Source organism: Cygnus atratus, chromosome 1 (assembly GCF_013377495.2).
Source record: "Cygnus atratus isolate AKBS03 ecotype Queensland, Australia chromosome 1, CAtr_DNAZoo_HiC_assembly, whole genome shotgun sequence".
Lineage (NCBI taxonomy): Eukaryota > Metazoa > Chordata > Aves > Anseriformes > Anatidae > Cygnus > Cygnus atratus.
Genome location: NC_066362.1, coordinates 16373471 through 16387934, shown reverse-complemented (window position 1 = coordinate 16387934; position 14464 = coordinate 16373471). Strand labels below are relative to the sequence as shown.

Below are 14464 nucleotides of genomic sequence, written 5' to 3'. Positions count from 1 at the left end.
AGCAAAAGCTAGCACATGAGCAGCTATGATGGGCACGTCAAAAAGATCACCCCAAATAATGACCTCTTCTTAGTGTTTGCTTTTAGCTAGGCGGTAGTAAAGTAACACACAGGAGAGAAGAATTTTCTGTTTGCCTTAAAGCTGCTTCAGTGTGAAAAAAAATAGTCAACAGCTGAGCTTTTACAGGCAACCTGATCAGGAGGACGGAGTTGAAAGCCATTTGGTTAATTATGCAATAATTAGCAATATATTTATTAGTATAATATAAACAATTAATAATAGATTTATTTTTGAAAAAAAGAGCACTTGGGGTGCAGCGATAACTGTGAACGGGAACAGAGCCATTCTGTTTTTTCTGTTCTTGGAAGACCTTTTATAAGAGACCATAATGGATCATAAACTTACACTTTCAGATAACAGTCCTTGGGAAGATGACCTTTGGCAATCTGTGCTGTTAGAATTTTGATCTCACACTGGTTTTAGATTGATTCAAATGCATTTTTTTTCTGTGATTTTATATTAATGCAAAATCCATTTCCACACATGCATTATGGTTTGACTGAAACAAATGCAATAGCAGGTCACTTGTCAAAATATTTCAGGGATACTTTGGGCCAAGTCTATGGGACTAAGCTGGGACCTAGGAGAGCTGGATTCTATTCTTAACATCCCTGTGGGATGGATATTGGCCACCCAAGCCAGTTCATCCCTCATGAGGTGAACTCACACATTTTTAGTTGTATATTTGCGCTGTAAGATCTTTGAGAGGGAACATTTCCTATCAGAACTCAGTCTCAGACTCTCCTGGAATCTGTTGATGCTGCTGTAGTGCTAATCATATTTTCTGTAATATGATCTATATTTTCTTAATGAGTCCTTAATGTTAGCAAGGAAACAGAATCAGACTAAGTGGTTTGATTTTGGTGATGATGCAATTTCCCATTCCATGCTCACATTGAATTTGTATTAATTATGGCATTAACTACATCGTAATTATGTTTTGTAAAGAAAGAATGATCGATAGTTTGTGCATTCACAGCACTACTGTAAGCCTGGGGTATATTAAGATTTTACAGTGACATCTCTCAGTCCAGTGTCAGGTATTAGTAATATGCACATACTTATGGGTTTTATTGCAAAACATCCACAGCTGAAACAGAAATGCTTTAAAGAAAGGTTAAATTGAAGAGTTTTTCAGTATCTGCTTTTCATTACTGACTTTTTTTTTTCTAAGTTTCATAACATTTTCTGAAGAAGGTGTGTAGAATGAATGAATTCAGATGTTTAAATGTGAATATTTCCGTAGGTGACTTTTATCTAAAGCTCTGGTAACAACTCTCTGTCTGTGCATAGTTCTGGCTCCTTAAGCCTGAGACTGCGCCTGGAGAAGATAATTTTGGTGGTGTGCTGTGAAAAGCAACAGCTTCCCAGCACTGGTTGTAGACTAGCCGTGACTTGTATTTAAGATCCCTTCAGTTGCTATCAGGAGAGCCCCCTTGGTCATCCCAGGGCTGTCAGGCTGTCTGTTTGCTCACTAGCCCTCTCAATTTTTTTGCCTGGGATGTTCTCTGAGTGTGCTGTTTGAGATATTTGAGTAGCAACCCTTAAGAAAATTTGTGGGTTTATTATTATTATTATTAATAATAATAATAATTTTTATTTTTATTGAGTAAAGGCATTGGTAATCACTGCAGAAGGTGGATGCATTTCCTACTCAAATTCTGGTGCCCTGAAATGCCTCACAGGTCCATTTGATTTCTAGGAGACTGCAGGAACGTCCTTGCCCATAGGTTGAAGCCCAGTCTCTGACACCACTGTAATCTTTCTCTTTTCCCTTCAGATGGCGTCCACAGCGTGACGGCAGTTTGCACCCTGCGTGTCACCATCATCACCGACGACATGCTCACCAACAGCATCACGGTGCGGCTGGAGAACATGTCCCAGGAGAGGTTCCTTTCTCCCCTCCTGTCCCTCTTCGTGGAGGGGGTGGCAACAGTGCTGTCCACCGCCAAGGATGGCATCTTCGTTTTCAACATCCAAAACGACACGGACGTCAGCTCCAATATCCTGAACGTGACCTTCTCGGCTCTGCTCCCCGGTGGCATCCGAAACAAGTTCTTCCCCTCCGAGGACCTTCAGGAGCAGATCTACCTCAACAGGACCCTGCTGACCCTGATCTCCACGCAGAGGGTGCTGCCCTTCGACGACAACATCTGCTTGCGGGAGCCCTGCGAGAACTACATGAAGTGCGTCTCCGTGCTGAAGTTCGACAGCTCGGCCCCGTTCATCAGCTCCAACACGGTCCTGTTCCGCCCCATCCACCCCATCAACGGGCTGCGGTGCCGCTGCCCGCCCGGCTTCACCGGCGACTACTGCGAGACGGAGATCGACCTCTGCTACTCCAACCCCTGTGGGAGCAACGGGCTGTGTCGGAGCCGAGAAGGGGGCTACACTTGCGAGTGCTACGAGGACTACACTGGTATGTGTTTATCTTATCTTTGACCCATGATTTATATGTTAGCCCGTCAACCAGGCCAGCTCTGTATCAAGCTGGAATTGCTGACATTCTTAGTCAAAGGGAGAAAAACTCCTGGCGGTGCCTTCTGGGAGGGGGAAGGCTTCTGAGTGCCACACGTCACTTTGGGTAAGGCCAATATCCCCAGGGACTCACCATGACAGGAGCCATGCCTTGCTCCAGGCCGGGCCAGGGGGACCAACAGCTACTGAAATGATTCCCGTTGTGTGAATTTCTACTCAATTTGTGCAAACATATTTCTTTTACCTAAACACTTGGAAGGAAGAAGGTGGGCCATGTCCCATGGTTTTGCATGTTAACCCCTTCCTGGCACCTCAGCAGTGCCCATCGGGGCATGGTGTGGGTGGGCAGCCTCTGTAAGGTTGCACTTGGGACAAGTGCAGAGCATGAGGGTGGTTCATGGTGCCCGAAAACTGCCACAGTACACATTTATGGGAAACACTGCGAGGCAGCTCCAGTTTGTAAGTGTCCAGGTGGACTCCAGAAGGCTTCTTCTAGGCCTGTATCCATCCAGCAGCCTGCTGAGGAACATACTTTGCCTCATCATGATCTTGAAAGCTAGTGAAGATCAAAGTGCTGCTTCTCAAACATTCTTGAGATGTTAGGGAGGAATATTAGCCAAATGTTTTCTGGTGCTTCAGTAAAGGCAGTGGGATTATTTGAGTGTTTGAAGCTGCACATGCATGTAAGCATCCTGCGCTGACGTGCTGCCTGGCTGTAATTGATGCTGACAGCTCATCAACATCTGCTGTGACCCCCACAAATGAGGTGCAAAGCAGAGGGGACTGCTCCCAAGGCTGCCTCTCGGTGCTGAAGCAATAAAAAATTGAAAACATAAATTATTTAAGTCTTCATATAAAAAAATAACATGATGTGTATGCGTACTGGGCTGCATCCAGCCTTCTAGGTGGAAGGGTTTTCCTTCACTTTGCATGGCTGTTGGCTCAGGACTGTAATTAAAAATGCAGTGGTGAAAGGAGCCAGCAGCCAGTGAGCAGGGACATGGCATCAGTTAGGGAACTGGGCTTTCCCTAGCACAGGGGCAGGAGATGCTCCCTGAGATCAGAGGGACTCGGGGCAACAGAACTTTCCAAAGGTGCCGGAGACAAATTTTTTGCCTGACCACGGAAACCCTGAATCTGTCTGTGATGGTTGGGATATCTGGTCTTTGTTGAGGAATGATTGTTCCTGGGAGGCCTCTTTTGTGTGACTTATACAGTGAAATGCATTATGAAGTCCATTTTCTGTGCGTACAGTTGATGCATAATATGCGAAACACTGGGCACCACACAATAGATTTTATGACCAGTTAATTTAATTTAACATGTTTATGTAATATTATAGTATGATTAGGAATGCTTAGAAATAGCAAGTTTCATTGAAAATGGTATGCGTATAAATAGACTTAATTCATCCATGAGTGAATGTCTTGGAAATTTTTGGAATGACATAGAATGATAGAAACATGACATTCCCATATCAAATTTTGAGGGTCTTTTGCTAGAGATTTTCAGAATAAAAAGGCTAAATATGCTTAAAAATGAAAGAGGATAGTTTTATATTAATAATTCATGAACATATTTAATAATTAATTCTGTAGTCAGAACAGACACCATACATATTTAGAGCAGCATATTATTCATACACAAAGAAAGATTTGGTCTGTAACTGTGTTTTCAGTGCATATTTGTTGAGTTAAAAATTAACTGTCCTGCCAGGATATTGAAGTGATCAGAAATTAAGGAATATGCACTGCTTATAGGCATGCCAACTTTAGGTTTCAGAGTTAATCATGCTTCAGTGAAACACTTTATTTAGTTTGGAATGACAGTTCACTTGTGTTCAAGAGGGCTCTGGAATTCCTTATCCTGTAAATTGATACAAATATTATTGACTATATCTGTTTTATTGCTGAATGAATGCAGTAGACATTTAGTATCCACTCTGTGGTTGGTTTATGTTACATTAGTGCCTTTAGGCTCAGTGTTGCATGACAATGTTTTTTCCATCAGACCTGACACACTTGGCCACATATGGTGGTCATTAGATGGTTGTTTTTCACCCCTTTTACAGAACGAGGTGGAAAATGTTATCAACAAGCAATCTATTACCAAAAATATTTTAGAAAGTACTTGATCTATTGTTGAATCTTATCCCCGATCTCCTTTAAGAACTGCATTATTTTGCCTACAATTTTTGACCTTTCTTTAAATAAGTTCATATCAATTTGTAAGTTCGGTTTATGATCTATTAATCATAACATTGCATTTGCTGCTTGCATATAAATATTTATTGTTTGCAACAATACAGATTTTATATCTATTTAACATTTAAGCAGTATAGGTTTGTTTCAAGAACAGCAGTGTGTATTGACTCATAATGCAGCGATTGTGAATGGGAAAAGCAGAACAGTGTTTGGCTGATGGCATGGACAGAGCGTTGCTAAGGCTGAAAATTGGGAGATGCAGGCATTACAGATATTTTTCCATGGGATAAACTCAGTGTAGTAACATACCAACATGAGGTACTTAGGAATCTCTGAAATAATTGTAAAAGATGAAATATGAATGGTAATAGTCAATGAAATGCAGCCTGCTCTGGCAGCTCTCATGTTTCAATTTCCCAATTAAGAGCCTATGTAGAAAAATAATTGCAAGAAAATACTAAGATCTATCATCTCTCTGCTAACATACACTGAAACTCGATGATAAATCACTACACAATCATAACCCTGTACTGAATCTATCTGACTGGTCACCTGTTAAAAATATAGCATTTATTTCCTGTGGCAGATAATTATGTCCTATCATAATCAGATGGAATTTCCCTCCATTTTTCCACCCTGCTTTGAAGCCCTCCATTTGTTTTGATGTAATTGTTAGTCATTTATACATGTTGAAAGTTCCTCTGTCTTCAGGAGTCTTCTGTTACTTGCACAAAGGTAAACTGAGCTCTTATAAGATATTTTTGAAACCTGAATACTGGCTAGTTTTTGGTGAGCTGGAATTAGCTTCACTTCCTGTGATGGAAGGAGGTGAGGGAACAAGGACATATATTTTTAATCGTGTTTTTCAAAACAGCAACTGCTTTAAATTCTGTTCTTTGTATAGAAACTTGTGCACAGTAGTGAACAACAGTGCACGCTGACAATGGTGCTATTGACAGCAGGGAGCTGTGTGCATGACTGCAGGCTTAAAGGACGTAATTTAAGTTAAGTCAACAGACTGAATGAACTCAGACACTGTGGAAAACCTGTTTCATTTTTCCAGCTACGTTCTGTGTATCTTCAAGTGCTGCAGGAGCGGTTGAGATGAGCTACAGGTGAGGGCTTAGGCAGAGGTAGAAATGTCTGCACTCCTCAGGCGCAAACCCCTGAAGGGTGGATGCTTAATGTGATCCACACCGCTTTGGGGGCATGGTTGCCGCAGCAGTTCCCTAATTAGCTGTACATCCAGCCCCACCTTGGGGCCTCCTATAGGCCATATAGCTGTGGACACCTACTTGGATGTATTTCCTGCCCTGCCATCAGCTCCTGTGGCAGCTCGGTGCCTGCGGTCCTTCTGCTCAGCAGCAGCCACTGTTGTTCTCCTCTGTGGTCTCAATTCCCCAAAGTAAAATTGAATCACACAGAACAAATGCAATCCAAAGGGAAAAAAAAAAAAATCCTGAGATAAGGAAGAGATTTGATGTTCCCACAGTTCTCCTTAGCGCAGGGCATTCTTTTTCTTTCTGCCTCCTTTGCTACTTCTCCCCTAGCAAGGAGCAATTTCTAGGGAAAAAAGATATTGCCAGAGAATTTCCCATATCCTCAGCATCTCTCCTTGGATTTCACTTCAGAGAGGGGAGAAATCTTAAGTGGTCATACATCTTGTAGTAATCAAATACAGCAATTAGAGATCTTTTGCACGTTATACTTTTTTTTTAGTCCTCATTTATTTTTTGTGATACCATATTGACATGAGAAATCGTGCCGTCTAACTTCGCTGCCGTGAGTTCTCTCTGTGTGCCACGAGAAGGTAATTGTAGCTGGTTTTGCAGAGTCATGCCAGAAGGCCCTATTCATGGTGGTCAGCAAGTTCTCAGTGTTTGGCTCTTTCAAACAACATCTAGCAGTAAAAGCAAACATGAAGATCTGGTTCTCTGGTTTCTTAACTCATATCCACCCTTCAGATAGTAATTTCATTGCTTGGTCTGATACCAGTTTCTCATTTTTCAGGCCAGAGAGATTTATTTGGAAGAACTTCAGCTTTCAAGGACAGAAAGCTGGCAGCCAGGGTAGCCGTAATGAGCATTTTATCTTGGGCGAGAGTGTCTGAAATTCCAGTCTCGGTTACACTTAGCAGCTCTGCTAAAGCCCTGCGCCCATAGGTGTGTAACAGCAAAATCTTGTACAGCATATCTTACTATGGGTATTTTAGGCATCTTTAACTCCTAGACCATCATTTTTCAATGGCAGGGCTGAACACAGTTTATCACCCCAGGGCTGTGGGGCTTTGCCAGCACTTTCAGACACCTGTGACCAAGTTCGTCCTGAGCACGAGACACTGAATAAGGAATTTTGTTCTTCCCAAACACTCCCATAAAAGTAGGGACCTTGTCCACAGTACAGGTCAGCTTTATGGATCATCTCTCTGAAGGATACCTCATTCAAGTATTAAGTTGAATGAAAGGAAGTTAACTACAGTATTTTGTACTGGTGCTACCTAAACAGTGTCCCTTAGTCCCCGTTTCAAGGCTGTGATGCTGTCTTCCAGGTGCATTTATACAGCAAACATATGAAAACAGTGGCAAGGTCTAAAGCTGTAAAAAGCAGTATATTAATTTTTAAGAGTTTGAATACAAATACTTTTATTAGGGTGCTGGGTGATTTTTAACAATTTCAGATTTGAAGGCTGCATCTTTTCCCCTTTTGCAAAAAGTCTTAACAGTTTTTAATGAAATCTTTGTGCTGACTCTGGATGCAGGAAGAGTCGAGGAAGACTGCTGACTCTCAGCCTTTTAATAATTTTCATTGCTTCTTGATGTTGACTGATGTTTCTTGATACCTGGTTTCTTTTACTTGCAGTTTCTGAATGGCCATACTGTGAGAAAGCTTTTTTGGGGTGGTTGCATTCCTGCAAAGTAAGAAGGTCTGTATAATGCTGGGTGTCTAGAATTTTTTCTTGTTTTTCAGCAATGCTAGGCCATGCTGTTTGGGTGTATGTAGTGACTTAACTGCAATGCAATTTTCCTTTGATTTCTGAGGATCTCTCACTGCAGCTGAGATGACTCTCTCACTCCTGATGGAGAGATGAATGAGCATACACGTACAGGATCCTTCCTTAGGATTGCTACTCCTTAGTTTTGTTCTCTGCACAGCTTTCCCATCACTTCTTCAACTTTCTCTGTTTAATCCACATGAAATTTGTGTAAGGAAAACCCTCTTCTGCCTTTACTGACTAAGCAGGCATCTGAGTTGATGTGGACGTGGCAAGCTTCATCCCTGCTGCTGGCAGCAGCCAGGCACAGACCGGCACCTCTCCAAGCCCCAGGAGCTCACAGCTCTTGGCCAGCTGGTGAGGGCTCTGTGAGCAGTACAGAGGCAGAGCTCCTCCAAACATTTTTCAGAGCAGGACTGGTGCAAAAGCTGGAAAAGCCTATCTTTTCCTCTTTTTATGATCTTTACCTCTCAGCTATGTACTGGGAGATGTAGCGTCTCATAAATCTGGCTCGCAGTGCTTTGAAGTTTCCCCATATGACCATTGCATTTACCCATGCCACAGAGCAATGAACCACAGATGTTGTCTCATGAGCTGACTTAATATCTAAACATATAAGGAACTTATACAACCTATTCTTTGCAATTAGCCATGGATAATAAGTCTTCCATTGAGTATTACACAGTGCATGCTGCATTTGAAGAGCACAGCAGTCGATTGTGAAAGTTACTTTCTTCTCTCTCTTTTTACTGTTACGTCCATTTTACATCATGGATTCCTGAAAATTAGTACTGGTTTGGGATATTCAGATGAAGAGGTATCAGCAGGCAAACTTCTTGCCTTTGGGTATATGTGTGGTCAAGGAACTATGACTTCAGTTCATTACAAGCTGTACCCATACAAAGCACTGTTCATCTAAGGATTGCTTTGGACTCTGCAAAAGTTACTCTGAACAGATGAAGCCTCTGAGACAACCCTTTGAGAAAGAGTGGTGCTGTCCCCCTACTCAAAGGGATGGCAACCAAGGCGCAGCATCTTCTAGGTCACATATAAGCAGTCGGTGGCAAAATCCAGAGCAGCAGAGGCAGCTCCTGTGAGCCATGTCTGGGCTGCTGGTGGCTGGAAAACTGGAGAAGAGCCCTGTGAGAGAGATTTCTTTCCTGACACACTCTAACACACCTGCAGAGATTTTTTGTGCCCCTGCACGTTGAGATGTGTCCTTGCCTGTTTTTGCAGTGCTGCTCACTGTTAGGGCGTGCAGGGATGGGGCCAGCACACAACAGCCTCGTGGCTGGGCTGGAGCCTCGTGGTGCGCAGCTGGACCTGAAGCTGATAGCACAACTGTGTAACTACTGCCCCATAAGACAGCTGAAATAATTAATACAGAGTAAAGTTACATTTTTATAGAATAGAGTCAAAAGCTGAAGTTTATTAAATTTCTAAATGTTGTCACGCTCCTGTGGACTGTATTTCTGTCAGTGCTGCTGAATCACAGGAGATGAACATCTGGAGCCTGGAGTTTGTATCAGATTATCACAGGAGTCACTGAAGAGGTCCCCCTCTCCTGTAGCTAGATTTTTCTCTGACGGATGTTTCCTTCAACTAATCTTCAACCTATGCTCACTTGTCAGGATGCAGAAAGCCTGCTCTAATTGGATTACTGTGGTGTATTTGTTGACACTTCTCAAACTGTGTAAATGGCCTGCAGCCCTAACATCAATCTGCTATGCCTTCTCCGAAAGCCCGGAAAAGAGTTTTATCACATTACCCTCATCCCGATGTGTATCAACTAGCTACTGTTTGAAGCCTGAAAGCCTTCCCAGCCGTGCAGCAACCCTCCCTTGCCCCTGCCCTTCTGCTGCACGTGGATGGTTTTTGGTTCAGCTGAAGTCCTGCATTTGCCGGCGGTTTGGGTGCCTCTTCTGGAGCCTCGTGTCTTCTCCTCCTCCCCCATGGAAATTCTTGCGCTGATCAAAGCCCTTTGCAGTCATCTGGAAACGTAGCTACGGACTTACTGCTTTGTTTGTTCTTTTCAATTAGTTTTACAGCGGCTGTCTGACGAGGCTCCTGCTCTTAGCAGGCCTTTTTGTAGTGGGTGCGTGAAGGGTGCTTTGTAAAAGAAAGCAACAGGTCCCTCACCGATACAATCACTTAGCCCTGCCTTCAGAAGCTACCTTAGTCATATGTCTCCAAAACAATTATGAATTATAGGGTCAAAAATCTCTAGGGTCTAGAAAAATGATAGGGTCTAAAATTTCTAGGGTCTAGAAAATCCTGCCTAGTGATTACAGCTCATTACCTGGGTTTTCTCATGCATTGTTCTACTTTTCCTTAAAATGGTTGGGGAGCTGGTCTGGTCTTCCCTTCATTTACCTGCTCCCCTTATCAGTCACCTGCAGAATTTATCATTGATGATCTTAGGCTTTCTTTCCAGTTGTTGACAATTTCAAATAGCATATAGCTAAAAAACAGTGTCTGAAGGATGTGGGAAATCACTTGTTGGAGGATCCCATGCTTACGATTACATTTTTACACCTGCCCGTTATTAATACCGTTGATGTATGTTATATTGTAATTTGGGGAGGGGGTAGGTTCTTACTGGCGTGCTCACGGTTACGTGAGTAGGCAGGCTGCTGACCTGGCATTGCCACCTGCTTGGCTTTGGCATCTGGCCTCCTCTCCTTCCCTGCTCTCGACAAGAAAATGTCCTGTGAACATGACCCTATCATTTTTTTTTCAATAGAAGAGAAATACAGGTTGAGCACCTCTGATACCTATTGCCATTCCAGTTAATAAAAAATTGGGATTCTCTAAAAATTTAGGATTTTCTTTGTTCTAGCTTACATGAGAACTCTCTTTTAATGTATTGAACCTGCTGTAGGTATTTGTCTTTTTGAAAGATCTTGCTCCATGAATTTTCAGCATTTTCTGGGGCTCTTACTTGCTTTTGACTTGTACTCCTGATTTTATATTCATGGGATTTCTGCTACCACACCTAAATGGGAGTCACAATTCTCCCAGGCTTTTTGAAAACCTTTGTTGTAATGCATTTGCTTATCTTCATTGGTGTAACTAAAAAAAGGGGAAGGTGGAAAGTAATTACACAAAGTGGAGCTATTTGATATTATAATTTTACAGGTACATGTAAAACCTCTCCTTAGTGACGTGGCTAAGTTCCCACATGGACTACCTTCATTGTGAATGTGTATTTCCATTGAAGAACATTGATCTGAGAGAAACTACACACGCTAAGTGAATTTTAATTAAAATATTTTAAGTGGCATTTTATTAAACTGCTGCAAATTTCTCCGTGACCATAGTTTACGATTGTGCTTTTATTAATTTAGCCAAGTTGAGCCATGTGTACCATATGACTTGGGGTTTTTTCTCATCGTTTTATTTTTTCTGTGTGTGTGTCAGACAGGCTAGCTGGATGAAATTTTAAAATGCATGCAAGCCACACAAATGCATTCTAATACATCAAAACACCCACTTGCTAAGTGTCAGAATAGCCCATGCATTAGACTACCCTTTAAGTGTTTTATTACCACTGCTAGGTGTCTCGATGGGTTGTTGTTTGCTGAAACTAAACCAAATAGGAAAAAAAGAAGAGACGAGGAAAAAAAGGGGGAAGAAACAAAACCCACCACCAACAAAAACGGCACTTGCCTTTCAGTTAGTTGTGGGGAAGATAAAATCGTCATGAGGTAGTGTTTTTTTCCAACATACTTCACGTTCTGGAAACCCCCTCACAATTCTCATAGCAGAGATGAAGGCTAAAAAATAGAGTTCCAGGAAGGCTGGAATTAAATATTTTAGATCTTCCAAAACAATATATATATATATATATATAAAAATGTAACTTCTAAGGAACAAGGTAATGGGCCTCCTTTTCTCCTGGCTATGATTGCAAAACTGGGAAACAGAACTGAACAAAAGAGAGTAAGACCAAATTGTGAAAAACATTTGTAATTCCGGGGTTAGCCATTTCTCTTTTCATCAGTAGCTAAACAACAGGAAAGCGATCGCAGAGCCAGCAGGAAGGATGGTTGGGTGCAGAGAGGAGGGTCTCAGGGTGATGTCCTGTTAGGGAGGAAAAAAAGTGCAGCTCCTTGTGTGTCAGTCCTTTGTGCTGCGATGACTGAAAGTTTCGACAGTTGGGCACCAGGCTGAGGCACTTGGCCTTGAACATCAAGATAATTACGACTCCGCAATACAGTTGTGCAGAGCGTGGTGGGAACTGCAGCCTCATTGTTGTTGCAAATGCTCTTTTGTTTAGAGCATCACGGTTCACTGCCTGCACCGCAGCCCCTGCTCCCGGTGGGGACCCGGGACTGTACCGTGCCCTGGTCAGCCCAGCTTTCAGGGCAGTCGTCAGCATGAATTTTCTGTTTGATTCTAAAAATCAAGGTAAAGATACGTTACTTTGGGCTCTCAAATTCTCTTTAGCTAACCGTATAAGAGACGTTTTCAATATAATAATTAAAACCCATACTTTGAGTAGCTAGGACAACCGACCTGCAAGAGGTCAGCACACCGATGTGCTCATTTTAAGAAACATTATTATGAAGAGTAGTGTCTTTCATTAATCAAACACAATCTAGATGACACAGTAAACTATATTAACTCTATCAAGACTAGGTAATCATTTAAAGTGATTTCAAAATGAAACTACTGTACAAAAAGGCTGAATTTTAATCTATTAACTGTTTTAGGAAGGGTTACAGTCTGTGGAAGCTGGCTGCATTTGTTATCAATTAGTCTGTTTAAAAATTTTTAAAAAGTTACTGCTTTAAAAAAGACACCGATTTCAAGATTTTCAGTGCAGGATGTGTGACTTTGCAATGTTTTTTACAGGAGTCAGTAAGAAAACGTCGGCTTCCCTGATTAAGCTGCTTTTTGTTTTCAGTTTATTTTTACTGACCCATGTCAGAGATACTTTTTGGATTATCAAAACATAAGATTATGAGATTATTTTTTAACCCTAATCTTTTGCATTTGGCAAGTAAAGGAGCTTTTTTTTTTTTTTCCTTCAAAATTTCCCTTAAATGTATAACAATGGGAATTTGATGAGCATCAGATTGCTTTTGCTGGTTCTAAATACCCCATGAAGGAAAACCTCTGAACTCATGGTCTGCAATAATGACAGTTGTATTGTGCTTCCCAGCATAACTTTCTTTTAACCTAACACTTCTCCTATAAAATGAAAATACAAAGCTCTGAAATGCCAGCCTCCCAAGATGTAATTACAATAATAGATTTACTTTAAGCATGTTTTTCAGCTGCTTTATTAATATTTTATGGCTTCTCCTCGAGTATTCTCACTAATTGGCCATTATGCTTCATTCCACCAAAGCTTTGCGACCACCTAGGACGTTAAGGGGTATGAGTTTGTTTGAGGTCTGCTTGTTTCCCCGATGCCATCATTTCTACCATAGTGGTGTATTACACAGAAGACGTGAGAGGAAGATTTTTCTGTGAATATTTCAGGCTTGTGGAAAACATGAAATGCAAACTCTCACTAATGTCCCTTTAATGCAGGTTTGTAGAGCTGTTTTCCTACAATTTGGGAATTGGGAGTTGCAGCCCTTTTGGTGTCCTCCTCCGTGGAAAGCAGTTTAGGGAAAAAACAGGCTGAAAGTGGGCAGGAAGTTGGGTTGTGCCTGAAAGCATGTCTAGTTTTCCGACTCCCAGTTCCTGCTGATAAAAGTCATTACTGCACACACACAGCACAGCCACCGTGCCTTGCTTTCGTTCCTCAGTCAGGTAAATAGCTTAATATATTTTGAAAAGGGCTGTGTGGGTCTGAAGTGGCCTGTGAAACAGCATCCTGGGGCAGTTACGGTGCCCATGGTGGCATTCGGTGCCCATGTGGCATTCAGTGCCCAGTAAAAATCACTACTTTGCAAAAATAATCTTTTTTGGTCATCTGAGCAAATGCGTGCTGAGGTCACGAGTGACCTTTTTCTTTCTTACGCTGGCTGCCCATGGAAGGATGTGAGAACCAGGTACGGCAGCTGGTTCCCATGCTGCAGAGCATGCAGGTGCACATGGATGCAAATAAGGACCAGGCTGCAAAACCTGTCCCTAAGGGAGCGTGTCCTGTGAGCTGCAGGGGCTGCTCCAGCCTTGGGACCCCTCTACTTGCCCTTGCTCAGTTTGAGACAACTCACGTGGCACAGAGAGCAGAGAGAAAAAAATGACATCGGGTGTATATGTAGTAAAGGTAAAGGAAGAGTGTTTCTCTTAAAAATAAACGGAGGGAGGAATATTCCTCTGTAAATGAGTTACCTCTGCTGTGTGGAGGAGTGTCTTGTTCTTACACCTCCGGGTTTCCCATTGGTTTTAACAGAATGGCAGGAAAGCAGGATTTTTAGGAAGGTCTGTTCCACGAGGTTTATTCCGGGTAAGAGATGATGCAAATTGCAGACACAATGACATAAGCTAATTAGGGTTTTATCTTGAACATCTACAGTCAAATTTTTCCCTTACTAAATATATCCAGAGATAAAGCCTAGGCCTTTGAAAGGCAGTGCTTCATCACTGTATCTTACCCCAAATCAGTGCAATTTGCATTATGATAAGTTGTATAACAACATATACCTGCCACAGAACTCAACAAGAACTGGAAATTTCGGTGTGCTTCCTTTTTCTCTTGTGTAATTTTGTGTGGTACATAGTCCTGGGTGATAGACGTGGCCTGAAGAGTTTTCAACAATCCACAGGGGCT

The 14464-nt window shown here is 42.1% G+C and overlaps 1 protein-coding gene across 1 annotated transcript in view; it reads left to right on the top strand.

The window, feature by feature from the left end:
• The window catches only part of CELSR1 (cadherin EGF LAG seven-pass G-type receptor 1), a 165965-nt gene that overhangs the window by 65604 nt on the left and 85897 nt on the right, over nt 1–14464 (top strand). The window contains 1 exon segment of the mRNA XM_050708099.1: nt 1841–2479. Coding sequence (XP_050564056.1) covers nt 1841–2479 — 639 coding nt within the window.